The sequence below is a fragment of the Mustela putorius genome, unplaced genomic scaffold (assembly GCF_011764305.1).
Source record: "Mustela putorius furo isolate JIRA1106 unplaced genomic scaffold, ASM1176430v1.1 tig00003942_pilon_pilon_pilon, whole genome shotgun sequence".
In the NCBI taxonomy this organism is placed as follows: domain Eukaryota; kingdom Metazoa; phylum Chordata; class Mammalia; order Carnivora; family Mustelidae; genus Mustela; species Mustela putorius.
Window position 1 is genome coordinate 14,148,705 of NW_025422087.1, and position 19,870 is coordinate 14,168,574.

Consider the following 19,870-nt stretch of genomic DNA (forward strand, 5'->3'; position numbering starts at 1 on the left):
GAGAATCTCCTAGGAGGTTTGGTAAAACAAGGGGTCTCGGTTTCAGCCACTGTACCTGGGGGCGGGGACGGGGAGTGTTTACATTTCTGACAAGTTCCGAGGGGAAGCTTGATGCTGCTGGTCTTGGAACCACTTACTCCTGGAATTCCTCCAGGAGAAAACTGACCATTTATTTCAGTGTTCAGACTCAAACTTGATATGTGCATTGAACACACTCTAAGACTTTATTTCTTACTATGAATTTCCCTGAGCTCAGCAGAAGCATCAATTTCAGAGAACTTCAGAGCTATCTGTTAGAAATAAAGTCACAATTTCAGATGCAGATTTTTTAAAAAGATTTTATTTATTTATTTGACAGAGAGAGAGAGATTACAAGCAGGCAGAGAGGCAAGCAGAGGGTGGGGGGCATCAGGCTCCCTGCTGAGCAGAGCACGATGCGGGGCTTGATCCCAGGACCCTCAGACCGTGACCTGAGCTGAAGGCAGAGGCTTTAACCCACAGAGCCACCCAGGCGCCCCTCAGATGCAGATTTTAACAAATAATGAATCATGCTTTAAGTTTTAATGGCTGTATACTTTAAGAAGAATTTGGATTATTAAGCATTTCTCCTATCAAGTTTCACCATTCACAGAATTTTGGAAATGATGGACACTTCCATCATGTTACATAATTACTATTACTTTGTTGCAGTGAGAACATTTAAAGCAAAGAAAACCATCAACAAAATGAAAAAGCAACCTATTGAATGGGAGAATATGTTTGCAAACAATGTACCTGACAAGGAGTTAATATCCAAAATATATAAAGAACTTGTACAATTCAACACCAAAACCCCCAAATAATCCAATTAAAAAATGGGTAGAGGACCTAATAGCCATTTCCCCAAAGAAGACATAGAGATGGCCAATAGACATATGAATGCTCAAATCACTCATCCTCAGAGAAAGACAAATCAAGGCCACAATGAGGTATCATCTCATACCTGTCAGATTGGCTAATATCAAAAAGACAAAAATAACAGTGTTTGCAAGGATACAGAGCAAAAGGGAGCCTCTGTGCACTGTTGGTGGGAATATATATGGTGGTGCAATCACTATGGAAAGCAATAGGGAGGTTAATTAAGAATAAAAATACCATATGATTCAGTAATTCCACTACTGGGTTATCTACCCAAAGAAAATGAAAATACTAATTTGAAAAGATGCATGCACACCTATGAGTACTGCGGCATTATTTACAATAGTGAAGATATGGAAGCAACCTAAATGTCGGATGCTAGATGAATGAATAAAGGTGTGGTACATACACACAATGAAATATTACTTGGTGATAGAAGAGAATGGCATTTTACCATTTACAACAACATAAATTAGACCCAGAGGGTACTATGCTAAGTGAAATAAGTCAGACAGACAGATATTATATGGTTTCATTTATATGTGCTGTCTAAAAAAAGGAACAAACAAACAGATTCGTAAATCTATAGAGCAAACTAGTTGTTGCCAGAGGGAAGGGGCTTTGGGAATGGGCAAAATAGGTGAAGGGGATTAAAAGGTACAAATGTTCAGTTATAAATAAAACATGGAGATGAAGAGTATAGCATAGGGAATATATGTTGTAATAATATTGTATGGTGAGAGATGTTAGAACATTTATTGTGGTGACCGTAATACTGTATAGAATTGTCCAATCCTTATGTGGTGTGCCAGAGACAACTACAACATTGTATGTCAACTGTACTTTGATTTTTAAAAATTAAAGTTTTCAGTGTGTGGATCTTTTAACCTTCTTGGTTACTATTCCTACATATTTTATTGTTTTTTGTTTTTATTTGTTTTATTAAGAATGATATTGTTTTCTTTATTTCTTTTTCAGGTTATTTTGTTGCTGTAGAAATGCAACAATTTCTGTATCTTGATTATTAGTTTTAGCATATTTTTGGTGAATCTTTTAAGATTTTCTACATATAAGATTGTATCATCTGAAAACAGGGACAATTTTACTTCTATTTTTCTGATTCAGGTACTTTTTTTTTTTTTGCCTGATTACTCCTGCTGGTCTTCCAGTACTATGTTTAATAGAAGTGGAGAGACTGGGTACCCTTGTCTTGTTTCTGATCTTAGAGGAAAAACTTCCAACTTTTCACCATTGGGTATGATGATGTTAGCTGTGAACTTGTCATGTATGTCAACTTAATATGTTGAGGTATGTTCCTTCCCTACCCAATTTGTTGAACATTTTTATCATCAAAGAATGTTGTATTGTGTCATATGCTTTTTCTGCATCTATTGAGATGATCATGTGATTTTTATCCTTCCGTTAATGGGATATGTCTTATTTACATCCTTGCATCCAAGCGATATATCCTGCCTGATTATAGTATGTAATCCTTTTAATGTGTTGTTGAATTGGGTTTGCTAGTATTTTGTGGAGAATTTTTGCATCTATAGTCATCAAGGATATTGGTCTGTAGTTTTCTTGTGGTGTTCTTATCTAGCTTTGGTATCAGATTAATGCTGTAAATTGAGTTTGGGAGTGTGTGCCCTCTTCAGGGTTTTTGGAAGAGTTTAAACAAGATTGGCATTAATTCTTCATTAAATGTTTGGTAGAATTTGCAAAGGAAACCAAATAGTCTTGGATTCTTCTTTGTTGGGAAGTTTTTGATTACCGATTTAGTGTCCTTAATTGTTATTTGTGCTTCCTGATTCAGACTTGGTAGGTTCTATGTTTCTAGTAATTTATCTGTTTCTTCTAGGTTAACCAATGTGTTGGCATATAAATGTTCATAGTCCTATCTTTTGATTGGAGAATTCAATCCATTTTTTTTAGAATGATAATTGATAGGTAAGGACTTACTAATACCTTCTTATGTTTTCTGGTTGTTTTGTAGTTCCCTGTTCCTTTCTTCTTCTCTTGATGCTTTCCATTGTGAATTGATGATTTTCCATAGTGCTATATTTTGATTCTCTTTATATTTTGTGAATCTCCTATAGCTTTTTGCTGTGTAGTTATTATGAGGGTTACATAAAACATCTTCTAGATATCAATCTATTTTACATTGATAACTTTGATCACAGCAAAACTCTACCATTTTATTCTACCCTCCTTCTATGTTTTTCTTGACATGATTTACCCCTAATTTACCCGTAATTTGTATGTCCATTAACATTAATATTAGTGGAGCTATAGTTCTTTTTAATACTCTTGTTCTTTAACTTTTACATGGCAGTCAGTGGTTAATACCCTACTGTATTACATTTTTAGAGTATTCAAAGTCTGAATGTGTTCATTCCTTTATCACTCTCTTGTATATTTTCATTTTACAACCTAGCACCTTTTCACTTTAGCTTGAACAATACTTTCCATCATTTCTTGTAGGGCATGTCTAGTGGTAAGGAATTTCTTCAGCTCTTGTTTGTCTGGGAAGGTCTTTAATGCTCCTTCATTTCTGAAGGACAGTTTTACTGCATAAGTTATGCTTCATTGGCAGTATTTTCCCCAGCTCTTTGAGTATATCTTCCCACTCTCTCCTGGGCTGTAAAGTTTCTACTCAGAAATCTGCTGATGGCCTTATGGGAATTCCCTTGTAGGTTACAAATTTTTTTTCCCCTCCTCTCCTGGCTGAAAGATTTTGTCCTTGTCTTTGATTCTGACAGTTTTATTCTGTGTTTTGGAGAGGATCTCTTTGATTTTGTTTAGTGGCTTATGAGTTTCATGAACTTGGTTATACAAGTCTCTCTCCAGATTTGGAAAGTTACCATTTTCTTTACAAAAGCCTTCTGTCCTTTTCCCCTCTCTTTTCCTTCTTGGACCTTCAATAATACAAAAATTGATTTGTTTCTTAGTATCCAATAGATTATGTAGGCTTCCTTCACTCTTTTTACTCATTTTTCTTTTATCTCTGGCTGGATAATACAAATTGATCTGTCTTCTAGTTCACTTATTTTTTTCTTACACTTTGTGAAGTCTGTTGAAGCTCTCTGTTGAATTCATCATTCAGTTATTATATTTTTAACTCCAAATATCTTTTTGTTTCTTTTTTATGTTTTCTCTTTTTGAGCATCTCATTTTGTTTGTATTGTTTTCCTCATATCATTAAATTATTTATCTGTGTTCTCTTTTTGTAGATCTCTGAGCATCTTTTTTTAAAGGTTTTATTTAAATTCTAGTTAGTTAACATACAGTGTAATATTGGTTTCAGGAGTAGAATTTAATGATTCATCACATATAAAACACCCGGTGCTCATCACAGGTGCCCTCCTTAACAGCCATCACCCATTTAGCCCATCCACCCACCCATTTCCCTCCATCAACCCTCAGTTTGTTCTCTATAGTTAAAAGTCTCTTTATGGTTTGCCTCCCTCTCTTTTTTTCCCCTTTCCTTATGTTCATCTGTTGTTTCTTAAATTCCACATATGAGTGAAATCACAATATTTATCTTTCTCTGACAGACTTATTTTGTTTAGCATAATATACTGTAGCTCTATCCACATCATTGCAAATGGCAAGATTTTGTTCTTTGTAATGGCTGAGTAATATTCCTATATATGTGTATATGTATATATTTATATACACGCACACACATCACATCACATCTTCTTTATTCATTCATCTGTCAATGGACACATATATATCCCATCTTCTTTATCTAGTCATCTGTCTATGGATACCTGAGCTCTTTCCATAATTTGGCTTTTGTTGATAATGCTGCTATAAATATTGAAGTACATGTGCCTCTTTGAATTGGTATTTTTGTATCCTTGAGCAAATACCTAGTAGTTAAATTGCCGGGTTGTAGGATAGCTCTATTTTAACTTTTTGAGGACCCTCCATACTCTTTTCCAGAGTGGCTGCACCAGTTTGCATTCTCACCCACAGTGTCAGAGGGTTCCCCTTTTTCTGCATCTTCACCAACATCTCTGGTTTCTTGTGTTTTTTATTTTAGCCATTCTGACCGGTATGAGGTGATAATCTCATTGTGGTTTTGATTTGCATTTCCCTGATGATGAGTGATGTTGAACATCTTTTCATGTGTCTCTTGGCCATCTGGGTGTCTTCTTTGGAAAAATGTCTATGCATGTCTTCTGCCCATTTCTTAACTGGATTTTTTTTAATTTTTTATTTTTTATAGACATATATTTTTTTTAACTGGATTTTTTTTTTTTTGGTTTTTGGGTGTTAAGTTTAATAAGTTCTTTATAGATTTGGATACTAACTTTATCAGATAGATCATTTGACCTATCAGATAGGTCATTTCCAAACATCTTCTCCCATTCTGTAGGTTACCTTTTAGATTTGTTGTTTCCTTTGCTGTGCAGTTTTTTATCTTGACAAAGTCCTACTAGTTCATTTTTGCTTTTGTTTCCCTTGCCTCTGGAGACATGTCTAGAAAGAAGTTGTTGTGGCTGAGGTTGCAGAGGTTGCTGCCTATGTTCTCCTGTAGGATTTTGATGGATTCCTTTCTCACACTTAGGTCTAGCATCCATTTTGAACTTATTTTTGTGTATGGTGTAAGAAAGTGGTCCAATTTCATTCTTCTGCATGTTGCATGTTTTCCCAACACATTTGTTGAAGAGACTGTGTTCTTTCTACTGAATGTTCTTTCCTGCTTTGTTGAAGATTAATTGGCCACAGAGTTGAGCATCCATTTCTGGGTTCTCTATTCTGTTGCATTGATCTGTGTGTCTGTTTTTGTCTCTGAGCATCTTTGGAATAATTAATTTGAATTCTTTGTTGGAAATCTTTGGATATCCACTTCTTTGGGGCCAGTGACTGAGTTTTACTTTGGTGGACTCATGTTTCCCTGATTTTCTATGATCCCTGTAGCCTTGTAAAGGTATCAGTGCATTTGAAGAAGGAGTCACTTCTTCCAGACACTAAGACCTGCCTTTGATAAGGGAAGAATTTCACTGTAAGTAGGGCATGCTGGAGCATCTGGGATCCTGGAGCTAGAGGCACAGGGTGCCAGATGTGGGGCTGTGTAACTGCTCCAGGTCCTGGGGCATGACGATGTGTCTTTGCTTGGGCCTCTGGGGACCACAGCATTGACATCTCTGTGGTCCTTGGCAAATACAATGGAGGCCTGCTGTAGCTGTGAGGGTTTTCCATAGTGGCTCCAGGTCCAATGGCTAGGGACCACGGCTAGTGGTTGTGGTGGCTGGAACTGGTGGGGTGTACACATATGACTGTTCAGGTCATCTGCAGGCTTCTCTAGTGTGGCACGGGCTAGTTGAAGACACACATGCTGGTAAGGGTCAGGGTAAGCAGCAAGGACCAGGCCAGCTGTGGGTGCACTTGGTAGCTACTGGCACCTGGCTGTCATCATGTACTACTGTGGCTGTTGGTCTCACCACTGTACATGGCATTCAAGGCCAGTGACAGGTGTTAGGTCAGCAGTGTGCAAATACACAACTGAGGAAATAGCCCCCAAGAATGTGCATGGTGGGGGTCAGTCATGGGGGTCTAAGCAGGTGTCTTGTCCTCATGCACCTGCAGAAACCGGGGCTGGCTGACAGTGTGGTTCCCAGGCTCTGGTGGGGGTGGAGAAGGGAGGGGACAGAGATGGACTTAGGCAGCTGGCATCTGAATACAAATACCTGTGTGTCAAGAGCTAGTGGGGTCTGCTGGGGGTCTACAGCAGCTGTGCTGGCTACCGAGGCCTTCTTTAGTGGCAAAAGCTATTGCATTTTTATGTTGAGCGGGTCACTGGGAACAGGGATCACTCCTGCATGGCTGCAATAGGCGGTGTGTGTTTTCTCCCTTGTTTTAGCCATCTCTGTCCATCTCAGCTTTGCTGGTCTGGGCAGGGCAAAATGGAAGTGGGGCCTTTGTTCAGTGCCCCGAAGTCTGGAGAAGCCTGTTGCTCACTCTGCTCTTCTTTCCTGATGAGGGCAACTCCTTCTAGCTGGGAAGTTTCCTGTTGGTGCCGAGCAATGCCAGCTGGGGATGGGATGATGTGGGCAAATTAAGGCTGTCTTCCTTCTCTTTTCACATGGCTGTTCTCAGGACTTCTGTTTCACTATGTTGTGGAAGTTCCTTCAGTGGACTCCAGAGCTCTCCCAGAACTGGTTTTGTTTGTGGACACCTGTCTTACTTGTTGATCCTTGTCAGGGGCAGAAACTGGGCTTTCCTACAGTGCCATTTGGGTGATTTTGTAAAACTGAAATGTGTGATGACTAAGTGGCCGAACTCTAGGCAGCACACCAGAATCGGCTGGCGGGGTGGCGATGGGGGGCTCTTACTAAATATTGATATCTGGGACCTCCCTAGACCAATTAAATGATAGAGCCTCAGCTCAGCAGGTGGATCTAAAGTAAAGTACGGCTGGGTTAAAAAGGGTTCTGGGCACCTATGGTGACTGCCCAGACACAGCACGGGCACCACAGAACTGACGGGCTGGAAGCCGAAAGCTGCCATTAGCCTTGGGATATGCCTGACCTAGAACAGAGCCTCTGATGGGAGAGAATATCTACCTAGCTGCCTGTTGGTTTCAGAATCTCCATCAGCCTCATAATAGTCCATAAAAAGGCCAGCATTACCAGGCTATTATACTTTTATACTGATAGAGTTTTACTTTTATACTGATACAGTTACTGAGCTACTTAAAATTCTTTCAGTACCAGTGCTAAAAATCCTTACTTTGAATAGTTAATAGACTCTGCCTCACTGTTTTACTAATTGACATGCATTTTGCACATAAAGTTTCCAAATCATGTGGCCTATCCTGGAAAAACGTGACATTTTCAATAAATACATAATCTATTAAGAAAGTCAGTATTTCATTTGTCAGGCCCAGCATAGCTGTGCCCAGTAAAGAACTACATCACTGTGGTAACCATTCCTCCAGAGAATCAACCAGTACTGGAAAAAAACTTGCCAAATTGATAATCAACTGACCTAATTAATTTTAAAAAGAAAAAATACAAATTGAAAAAAAAGAGAGAGACATGAAGAGAGGCAACATAAATAAATGCAGTTGTGTTTTTAAAAATTAGAAAACAATTTGGAAAGGATATTTAAGTCTCAATGGAACAAAAAATAAGAATGAATAGGTGAACAAATATTGGACATATTTTTAGAATTTTAAAGGTCCATAATAAAAAAAAATGTTTATGTGTCTAAAAAGAACCATTTGCCCAGCTTCGGGATTATTTTAGAGGGCACAATTTGGAAGTCCTGATGGCCATTCCCCAGTAACATACTATGTCAGTTGTCTTGTACATCATGATAGACTATGGACTCTGAAAAACAATCTGAGGGGCTTGAAGTGGCGGGGGGGTGGGAGGTTGGGGTACCAGGTGGTGGGTATTATAGAAGGCACGGATTGCATGGAGCACTGGGTGTGGTGAAAAAATAATGAATACTATTATGCTGAAAATAAATAAATAAAAATTTTTAAAAAGAGATACATTATTTAAAGGGTAAAGCTCTAACATTGGATTTGATGAATTTTAAATTTTTTCTTAATTCTGTATTATGTATTATATATGTGTTAAAAACAAAAAAAGGAGTCAAATTGCTGTAGCCTAGCATAAGAGAGGCAGTATTGGGCTGGATTTTAGGAAGCCTAGCATTTATACTTGACTCCCACCCCCCATTGTTTGCTGTGTCCCTGATGGTGTACTTGAGGAGGGTCCCTCTATGTAGGAGTGCTTAGAAATCATGGCTATGTCCTTCCTGTCTGAGTTCCATAATCTTATCTCTTCATAAGTGAAACCCCAAACTTCATAGGCTTCTTTTTGTCTCCTTGTTTAAATGCAGTGCAACCATAAAATTTTCATGAAAATTGTCATAATAGTGTATAGTTGCAGTGTTGTTAAGACTAATGAAAATACTATCCATTAATAATCATGCTATATTAACTTAAGAAATTATCCCTTGTTTCTCAAATGTTTATTGAAAGGTGGCAGAAAAGAAAGAAATTAAAGAATACTTTGAGTCAAACCTCTCTGAAGATGACACTGTACATTTCAAGCTGCCTACATATCGACGTTTATTAGAAACTGTTCTGAGGTTTCTGCTGCTGGTTGACTACATATTTCAGGAACTCATCCGTAAACTAATGAATACTGCAGTCACACTACTTTTGGAATTATTTAATAATTCTGCTAGAATGCCATTTTCAAGGGAAAAAAGGAACGAAGATCTCATTAAGTAAATCAAATTTTTTTTTTACTTATAAAAGGGATTTGTAATCACAGTGTAATATATTATCACTTATGGAGGAAATATCCAATAATTTAAGCTGGAATTTGAAAATTCTCCTCATAGCAAATTATATGTACTCAGTTTTTGCAATGATCTGAACTTCTTATCTGGTAGTACTTTCATTAATACTGTGCATAAAATTTAAGAAAATTTCCTTCCCCCCCCCAAAAAATATTCTGCATAGGTTAGGTTGCTATGTGACCTCTATGATGTCCAGTGAGTTTTGAAATTCAGGTAATGAATAATACTCTTAGTGTAAGTATGTCCCAAGTATTACCTATACTAAAAATCACTGTTTATCTTGGAACTCAGCTTTAATTTGTTGTTCTGTATTAATATGCTAAATCTGGCAATCCTATGTATAGGTATGCTGTAATGCTGTATCTTCAAAGTTCAGAACTAGTTCTTAAAAAATCATTTGTAAGAATGATTCTGGCAGTAGCCACAAGGTTTGGTTTGCATTTGAGGCAATTCTAAGTATCTATTGAAAACAAAATGTTTTCATCTTTAAAAAAAAAAAAAAAGATTTTATTTATTTGAGAGAGAGAGAGAGAGAGAGAGAGAGCATGCGTGCATACTCACAGAGAGGGAGGTGAAACAAACTCCCCACCGAGCAGGAAGCCTGATGCAGGCTCCATGCAATCCCTGCCCTCTCTAATACCCACCACCTGGTACCCCGACCTCCCACCCCTCGCCCCTTCAAAACCCTCGGATTGTTTTTTCAGAGTCCATAGTCTCTCATGGTTCACCTCCCCTTCCAATTTCCCCCAACTCCCTTCTCCTTTCTAACTCTCCTTGTCCTCCATGCTATTTGTTATGCTCCACAAATAAGTGAAACCATATGATAATTGACTCTCTCTGCTTGACTTATTTCACTTTAAATCAAATCAGAATTTAAGTATTAGAGTTAGTGAAAAATAAATTCATAAAATTTTGAAGACTTTTAAAGATAATATACTGTTTCTCTAATTTGTTACTGAATCCAGCAGAGCTCAAATCACTTCTCTGAGGCCTCATAAGTACTTTAAGTCCGTGCTAGAACTTTAACCAATATAAGAGCACAACTATTTAGTAGTAATAGCACATTAGAATTGTATTTCTCCTAAAACTACAGGTGTGTGTTTATCTGTGTGTTTGTGTGTTTAGGAGAAGTTTTTAATTTTGAAAATATTTTTTAAAGGATATTAAATTTAATTCATCATATAATAGAAAATTTGGAAAACAGAAATTACCTTAATTCCATCACTTAAATATAGTATCTTATTATTTTGGTATAATTTCTCCTAGAATTTTCCTATGTATTTTTCTGTTGTAATCTTAGTGTACTATTTCATAGTTCATTTTAAAAATACAGAGTGTCTCATGTATGTGTGTATATATATATATGCATATATATGTATATATATGTGTATTTACTTATTTTAATGTTATAGGAGGAATATATGTGTAGTGGTTCAAGTACATGTGTTTTTGGAGTCATATCACCTGGGTTTTATTACCTGTTTCATCTCTGACATATTGCATAACTTAGGTTAGCTAGTAATAATAGTAAGCTAAGAAACATAAATAAAATCTTTAGACTTCAGTTCCCTCATCTGTAGACTAGAGATAACAATTATACCTATACATAATGTTGTTTGAGAATAAACAGAGTTAATGCCTGCTGAGTAGGAACTATTATTTAATCTGTTTCTGTTGACCTTCTTAATAGTATTCATTTGTATTTCCATAGTGACTAATGATGTACATCCTTTCATATGATTATTGGCTATTTGTGTATCTTCTCTGAAGAAACGTCTTTTCATGTCCTTTGTCCATTTCTCAATTGTGTTGTCTTTATATTGTTAAGTTATAAAGAGTTTTTAAGATATATTTTGGGGGGACACCTGGGTGGCTCAGTGGGTTAAAGCCTCTGCCTTCAGCTCAGGTCATGATCCTGGGGTCCTGGGATCAAGCCCCACATCAGGCTCTCTGCTTTGCGGGGGGCCTTCTTCCCCCTCTCTCTCTGCCTGCCTCTCTGCAAACTTGTGATCTCTGTCAAATAGATGAATAAAATCTTTAAAAAAAAAAGATGTTTTGGGTACAAGACCCCTGTTATTACCATATAATAGATTATTTGACAAAATTTCTCCCATTCTCTGGGTCGTTTCAATTTCTTGATAGTATCCTTTGAAGCAAAAGTATTTAGTTTTGAAAAAGGCCAATTTATTGTTCCTTTAATTGTACTTTGTCATGTTTAAGATCATTGCTTAATGCAGGATCATGAAGACTGATACCTATATTGTAAGATTTTCAGTTTTAGCTCCTACATTCAGATCTTTGATCCATTTTGTTTTAATTTTTGTATACAGTGTGAGGTAAGGGTCTTAAATTCATTCTTTCCCATATGGATGTCCAGTTGTCCCACCACGACTTATTGAAAAGACTCTTCTTTCTCCGTTGAATGGTCTTGGGACACTTGCTGACAGTCAGTTGACCACAGATGTGTGGGTTTATTTTTTGGACTCTAAATTTCATTCACTTGATCTGTATGTCTGTCCTTATGCTGGTACTGCACTGTCTTGATTATTATAGTTTTGTAGTAAGTTTTGAAATTGGAAAGTGTGAATCTTCCAACATTGTTCCTTTTCAACATGATTTTGGCTCTTCTGGCTGTCTTGCATTTACATATGAATTGTAAAATAAAAGTGCCTGTTTCTGAAATAAAAGTAGCTGGAATTTATATTGGGATTGCATTGAATCTGTGAGTAAATAAGGGGAGCATTTCCATTTTAATAGCATAAAGTTTTCCAATCCATGAATGTGAGATTGTCTTGCCATTTATGTAGGTAGTCTAATTTTTTTCAGTGGTCTTGTTTTTCAGTGTATATGTTATGCTTCTTTTATTTATTCTTAAGTATTTTATTCTTTTTGATGCTGTTATAACTGGAATTAATTTTTTAAATTTTGTTTTGGATTATTAATTGCGAATGTATTGAAATATAGCTGGTGTTTGTATATTGATCTTGTATCCAGCAATCTTACTCAACTTGTCTATGAGTTCTATGTTTGTTTGTTTATTTGTTTTTGCTTCTTTTGATTTTCTATGCAGGATCATGACACCTGCAAAGAGAGATAGTTTTACTTCTTTTTTGTCCAGTCTTACATCTTTTATTACTTTTTGTTGCCTAATTGCCCTGGCTAGAATCTTCAGTACGATGTTACTAGAAGCGGCAAGAGTGAACATTCCTGTTTTATTCCTGATCTCAGAGGGGAAACTTTGGTCTTTTTTTCATTGTTAGCTATGGGTTTTTTGCAGGTGCTTTTTATCAGGTTGAAGAAATTTCCTCTATTGTTAGTTTACTGTTTTTACGTGAAATGTTGGATTTTGTTAAATGTGGTATAGTACATTAAATTAAATATACTCATTTTTATACATTGAACCACCCTTGCATTCTTGGGATAAATTCTGCTCAATTGTGGTATAGAATCCTTTGTATATGCAGCTAGATTGAGTTTGCTGGTCTTTTGTTGAGGAATTCTGTGTCTCTGTTCATAAAGGATAATGGATATGGGTCTGTAGTTTTCTTGTGATATCTTTGTCTGGTTTGGGTTCCAGGAAAATAGTGGGCTTATAGAATGAACTGGTATAATTTCTTGTTTGACAGAATTCACAAGAAAACCTGTCTGGGTCAGTGGATTTCTATTTTGAAAGCTTATGAGTTGTTTCTTAAATTTCTTTAATAGATGTGGTCCTATTCAAATTGTCTATTTCTCTGATTTTTATGGGGGTATGTAGAAAGATGTTCTTAAATTTTCAGCCATTATCTTCTGCCAGAAATTCCTAACAGGTTTATTTTCTACCTTATTTTTTCACCTTAAATTGAGATGTCTATCATATGGTTTGATATTACTTTCTAACTCCATCTGATAGTTTCTGTCTTTTGATTAAGAAATTGAATCTATTCACACTTAGTAATAAGCGGTATGCTTTGCTTTTATTCCTTCCATTTCACTTATGCTTATTATTTATTTTACTTTGTTCTTTTTTCTCTTTCCTTTTCAGTTTTCTCATTTTTGTTGATTCAGTCCGATGACTCTTAATTCCCAATTCCTCCCTCTACCTCGTTTTAGTGTTTCTTATGCTTTTCAGTTTATGAATTTTCCATCTTTTTAATAATAATGACTTAAATTTTATCTCCCTATTAGCATATATATGTAAATCTTCACTTTTCCATAAAAATGCTTCATCTTTTTATTTTCCCCAGTTAACAATCATAGAATATTTTGCTGAAGTGAAACATGATTTTTTTTACTGTAGTAAAAATATAAGAAATAGAATTCAGTACCATTAAGCACATTCACAGTGTTGTACAACCATCACCATATCCATTTCCAGAACATTTTCATCATCCTAAACTGGGACTCTCTGTGCATATACAATAACTCTTCATTCCCTGTGCATGGCCCCCTTCCTCCCACCAAGCCCTATGACCTCTAATACACATCCTTTTCCCATGAATTTACCTGTTCTAGGTCCCTTAGTCAGTGGAGTACTCATACCATATTTGAACTTTGCTTTGTATAATGTTTTCAGCGTTCATTCATGTTGTAACACGTATGAGAATTTCTTTCCTTTTTAAGGCTAAATAATAATCCAGTATGTATATACCGCATTTTATTTATCTCCTGTATCTCTACTGATGGACATTTGGGGTCATGTTCATCTTTTGCTGTTGTAAATGACGGTGTTATGAACAGGGATGTGTAAATTTCTGTTTGAGACCTTGTTTTCAACTCTTTTGTGTATTTGCCCTGAGGTGGAGTTGTTGGATCCTATGGCCATTCCGCATGTTACCTCTCTGAGGCATTTCCTGCTGTTTTCCAGGGTAGTTGCCCTAGCCTGATTCCCAACAGCAAGTGCCAGGGCTCTAATCCTCACTAACACTTACTGCTTCCCTCATTTAGAAAATAGTAGCCGTCCTAACTGGTGCAAAGTTATAGCTCACTGTGGCCTGGATTTGTAGTTCCCTGATGATAAGTGATGCTGAACATCTTACCTTGTACTGATTGACCGTCTGTACATATCTTCTCTGGTGGAATATCTAATTATTTAGGTGTCGTGGATATTAATAAGATATGAAAGTTTAGAGAGACCATGTTTTTTCCTTCTTATTTCTTAATCTAGATTATACAAGAATGTCTTTTCTGTCACTGAAAAGATAACAGATGATTATGAAGAAGTTGTTGATGATTCAGACGTACGTGTCACTTCTGTTTTAAAGTCAGAAGTAAAAACAGAAGCGGATATTAATGAGGTAAAATGGTCTTTGAAAAATATAAGCATAGATTTTTGGTGTAAAATGAATAAGTTTGGGAATTTGGGGGAATTAAAAATATGATTTATGATCATTCACAATCTCTTGCATACACACGTGCATGAACACACACACACGCGCGCGCACACGCACACATGCACACACACAGAGACATCCCTCCTACTATGGAAAGCTATAATTACGCTAAATGCAGGTGGTTCGTTTGTTCATGCATTACTGAGTACTTACTATTTACCAGTCACTGAGCTAGGCACTGGGCTACAGCGGTGGGCTGAACAAGCCCCTGGCCTCTTGGAGTTTATATTCTGCCAAGAGAGAAGATAATGAAGTGATGGGTGCTATGAAGAAAACCAAAGGAAGAAAAGGGAATGCAGAGTGATACTGTATCCTGCTTTACAAGGGAATGGTTAGGAGAGACCACACTCTTTAAAGTAGCAGCTACTCCCTTCAGCCCCCCACTACTGTATACCTCTGTTTGCTACTCTTCAGAGTACTTTTTTCATTGTTATTAACTCAAAAATGACCCAAGACAAATATGAAAAATCTTGACAGAATCCTAGAAAAATCTCCATTAGGAAATCTTTTCTTGCCATCAAGAATTATATCCCACCCCACCCCAACACAGTATTTTACTGGGATTAAACTTTATGTGGTAGATGCTTGTCCTGTTTGGCAAAAGCAGCATTTTTATGAGATAGCATTGTATATAATATGTATACTTGACACATTTTTTCCTTTAAAAAATATTTTAAGTATGCTTGGTAAAAAGGGAAAATGTCTACATTTTTTGTTTTAATTTCTATTTCTCTTATTAGTAGTGTATTTAAAAAAATAGGTTATTGGAAATTTTGGCTCATTAATCTCCTGGATTGATTTCTCTTATTATTTTGTAGGAATTTTTCACATCTATATTGCCATTATCTTTTCCTACTAAATGGCTTGTTATTTTTATTCCCTTTTGATGTATTTTTACCCATAATTCTTTTCTAAGATTTGTTTATTTGAGGGAGAGAGAGTACGAGCAGGAGTGGGGGCAGAGGCAGAGAGGAGGAGGAGAGAGAGAGAAGCAGACTTCTGCTGAGTGTGGAGCCTGACACAAGGCTCAGTCTGAAGCCCCCAAGATCATGACCTGAGCCAAAATCAAGAGTCAGACACTTATCCAACTGAACCACCCAAGCACCTCTGTTACCAGTAATTCTTAATTTCAATGTAATAGAATTTATCTGTCCCCTTATTTGTGTTCATGTTTGAAATTATTTACCATTCTGACTCATAAATATATTCTTTATTATTTTATTTTATTTTATTTTTTTAGATTTTATTTATTTATTTGACAGAGAGAAACACACACAGCAAGAGAGGGAACACAAGCAGGGGGAGTGGGAGAGGGAGAAGCAGGCTTCCCGCTGAGCAGGGAGCCCGACGCAGGGCTCAATCCCAGGACCTTGGGATCATGACCTGAGCCGAAGGCAGATGCTTAATGACTGAGTCACCCAGGTGCCCCATTCTTTATTTTCTTATAAAAGCTCTGGAGTCCATCCTTCCATTTGTTTCTAAATCTGGGTGTGTAGTGTATGTTAGGATTCATTTTCGCTTATTTCTGTATCAGTGACTGTTACTCAGGCACAGTTTCTTTACATCCTTTCCCTGCTGATCTGCATAGTGGCTCTTTCTTTATCATATGTCTCCATACACATGTGTCTTCTGTTTCCAAACTATTACTCTGTCTCGATCTATTTGCCGGTTAGTGCTGATCCCATACCAGATGAATGGCCCAGCTTTGAAATAAGTCGTCTCCTTTTCTAAGAGTGTCTTGTCTAGTCTCAAACATTTGCATTTCCATATATATTTTAGAATCAGACCCTGCTTGAATTTTCATTGAAATCGCCTAGAAGATGGGAAGAGTTAATATTTTATGATATTGAGTCTTCCCATATGATTGTACAATTTATTTGTCTTCTTTAATGTCTTTCAGTGTCTTTTATAATTTTTCCCATAAAAATCTTGTGTAGTGTGTGTGTGTGTGTGTGTGGATTTAGTCTGTATGTGCTTTATTGTTCCAGCCCGTACTGCAAGGGAATTGTTATTTTAGTTGCTTCTAGTAGTTCTTTATGAACACTTTAGAATATAAATATTTTTAGATAAAAAACGTGCACTGCTTTCATTTTTTTCCTTAGGATTAACATTAAATCAGCACTATGGACCTTTTTATGGTTTTCCATTTGCATTGCATAGTGTATCTTTAGACAAGGTTACACCAATTTCTATTAAAGACTGCCTTTTAAATGTATCCTATTTTATACTGGCTGTTGCTTATTGACAGTTAAAATCTGGGATAAACTGGTCTTAATTTCTTAATTTTTGGATACTCTTCTTATGCTCATTAGCCATTTGTATTTCTCATTTTTATGAATTTTTAATTTTCTTTCCCATTTTTCTGATGGAATATTTTTTCTTATTGAATTACAAAACTATTTATAAAATACAAACCATAACCATTTGTTATACCATGAAAATGTAAATCTTAATGCATTTTTTTTGTGTGTGCATTCTTCATTCCACCCTCCATAGATCACAGTGAAATTTTTTGCAATAAATTATTGGTTACTGGAATATTCGGGTGTCAGTACAACACTGCATCTGCACATGTTCTCACTCAAAATTGTCAAGACTCGTATCACGTATCAGTGGGTCTGGGTCCAGATCGCACAGTGACATGCCACTAAATGCCTTCAGCATGAGATGTGTCCCCCAGCTGCTGGGAGTGTTGTCAGCAGATAGCCTTTAGCTGTCCCTTTTTTCAGACATGGCTTCAAGTGCAGCCCTCTTATTCAAGGTCATGCCTCTTTTGGGGGGAGACCCACATGCAATGAACAATTAATTGTGACAAGGGTATAAAAAACTCTGAAGGCCTGTTCCAGCTCCTGAGCTCCCCACGGCGTGGCTGAGTCTGTGGTGTGGCCTGTGTAACAGCCCAGCCTTCCCCTCTACCCACCCTGCTTGCTTGCTCTCCTTCCACACATATTGACCCAGGCACATTCCTTAATGTTTATGTCCTGCCTGTCAGGGAACCCAGTCTATATACACACATAAACACAAGAATGCTTGTAATTTATCATTTCTGATTGTTACATAGTATTCTGATTATTACATAGTATACACATATTCTACTTTTCTTCTTTGAATTGCATATTGATACTCAAACAATTTTTTCTCTTGGGTTTCTTACTGATTTTTAGGACTTTCTTGGGTATTCCAGACATTGACTCTTTGTTTATTTTGTTTTATTTTTTTAAGATTTTATTTATTTATTTGACAGAGATCACAAGTAGGCAGAGAGGCAGGCAGAGAGAGAGAGAGAGGAGGAAGCAGACTCCCTGCTAAGCAGAGAGTGCGATGCAGGGCTGGATCCCAGGACCCTGGGATCATGACCTGAACTGAAGGTAGAGGCTTTAACCTACTGAGCCACCCAGGCTTTGTTCCTGTCCATTAACATTGGGTATAGATCTTTGGTAATAGAAATTCTTCTTTTTTTTTTTTTTTTAAAGATTTTATTTATTTATTTGACAGACAAAGATCACAAGCAGGCAGAGAGGCAGGCAGGGAGAGAGAGAGAGGGAAGCAAGCTCCCCGCTGAGCAGAGAGCCTGATGTGGGACTCGATCCCAGGATCCTGAGATCATGACCTGAGCCAAAGGCAGCGGCTTAACCCACTGAGCCACCCAGGCGCCCGGTAATAGAAATTCTTAATTTACATGTTTTAAAATTCAACACTGAACCTGATCTTCCAGTTTGCTTCTGAGTAGATTTGATGTAGATAGCCTTGTGATGCTGGCATAAATCTCGTGTGTGTGCCTGATTCCACTTTTGGCCCACAGTCCTGACAGTTGCATCTCACTCGTGCTTCACCTTCCAATATCTGACCTTGGTTCTCTCCTATTTTTGCTGAACTCATGTTGGTACAGACTGAGTTTTTTACCTCGTTCTAATATCTAGTCCAAGAAAAGATAGCTAATGGGGGCCTGGATGGCTCAGTTAAGCATCTGCCTTCAGCTCAGGTCATGATCCCAGGGTCCTGGGATCCAGCCCTGCACAGGCTTCCTGTTCAGTGGGGAGCCTGCTTTTCCATCTGGCTATGCCCCTCCTTCTGCTTGTGCATGCACGGTCTCTTTTTTTCTCTCAAATAAATAAATAATCTTTAAAAAGATAGATAATTATTTTATGTTGGGATGTGTTGAGTCAGAGGTACCTGTGGGCAATCAGGTGACAATATTTCTATTAGGATTTTGGAAATCTAGATTTGACTTTCAAGAGAGAGAGCAGGGCTAAAGTGGGAGAAGTCCCCATTTCCCACTGCATACTGTAGAATTTAGTTGTAGCCTTTTCTCTCTTGTAATGTGCAGTCTTGAGGAACTCAGTCTAGTTGCTGATCCATTATTTTTGGCATAAAAAAATACCCAAAAAATTTACTACAAAAAGATTTTCAAGCCCTACTTCATATTGTAACTGGAGTCATAGACCCACAATACATTTCAGCCTTGACTACATGCTAACAGTGTAGCCTTTGACAAGTTAATATAAACTTCCCAAGTCTGAGTTTCTTTTTATACATAATGAGAGTAATAATTTCTTTCTCAGGGTTCCTGTGAAGATGAAGTAAAGGTAACTTATTTACTGTAGTGCCTAGGACATGATAAACACTTACCAAATAGTAACTATATCAAATAGTATAGTGTGTTCTGAGTATACTTATCAAGTATACTTCTGTATTTGATATAGATCCAAATATACTGTATTAAGTACTAAGTACAGTATACATATTTCAAGAATGGTTCTTTGCAAATACTTATATACTATAATATTAGAAGTTATATAGGGTTTGAGGTCCAGTCATTACCAGAATTAGAAGTTATTTTCTAGAGAAGCTATACAACACATTATATATTTGTTTGGAATTGTCTGTGAACTTCTTTATTGTGATAAAACATACATAACTTGTAATTTACCATTTTAACCATTTTGCACATAAAATTCAGTGGCACTAGTACATTCACAGTGGGGGACACTATCAGCACTACCCATTTTGCAGAAGCTTTTTATCATCCCATAGCAACTCCCCGTTTATTTGTGTGGAATGTTTAAGGATTGTATATCACCTTCAGCATCTACTCAAAACTCTTTCCCCAGCAGCTTAATAGAGTGTGAATGGTGTTTGTTTATACTGTTAACTGACTTTATTTATAAATGAATGGTCAAGGTTCTAGCAGGCAGCCTAGGTGACCACCGAGAATGGATACCTCCAGAACGGTGGGTTGTATGTGGGCTCTGAGGGATCCGTACATTAGT

At 37.0% G+C, this 19,870-nt stretch overlaps 1 protein-coding gene across 1 annotated transcript in view; it reads left to right on the plus strand.

Moving 5' to 3' along the window:
- Nucleotides 1-19,870, plus strand: part of DNAH14 (dynein axonemal heavy chain 14) — a 333,925-nt gene that overhangs the window by 55,201 nt on the left and 258,854 nt on the right. The window contains exons 11-12 of the mRNA XM_045069521.1: nucleotides 8,903-9,153; nucleotides 14,375-14,504. Coding sequence (XP_044925456.1) covers nucleotides 8,903-9,153; nucleotides 14,375-14,504 — 381 coding nt within the window. The remainder of the gene's footprint in view (nucleotides 1-8,902; nucleotides 9,154-14,374; nucleotides 14,505-19,870) is intronic.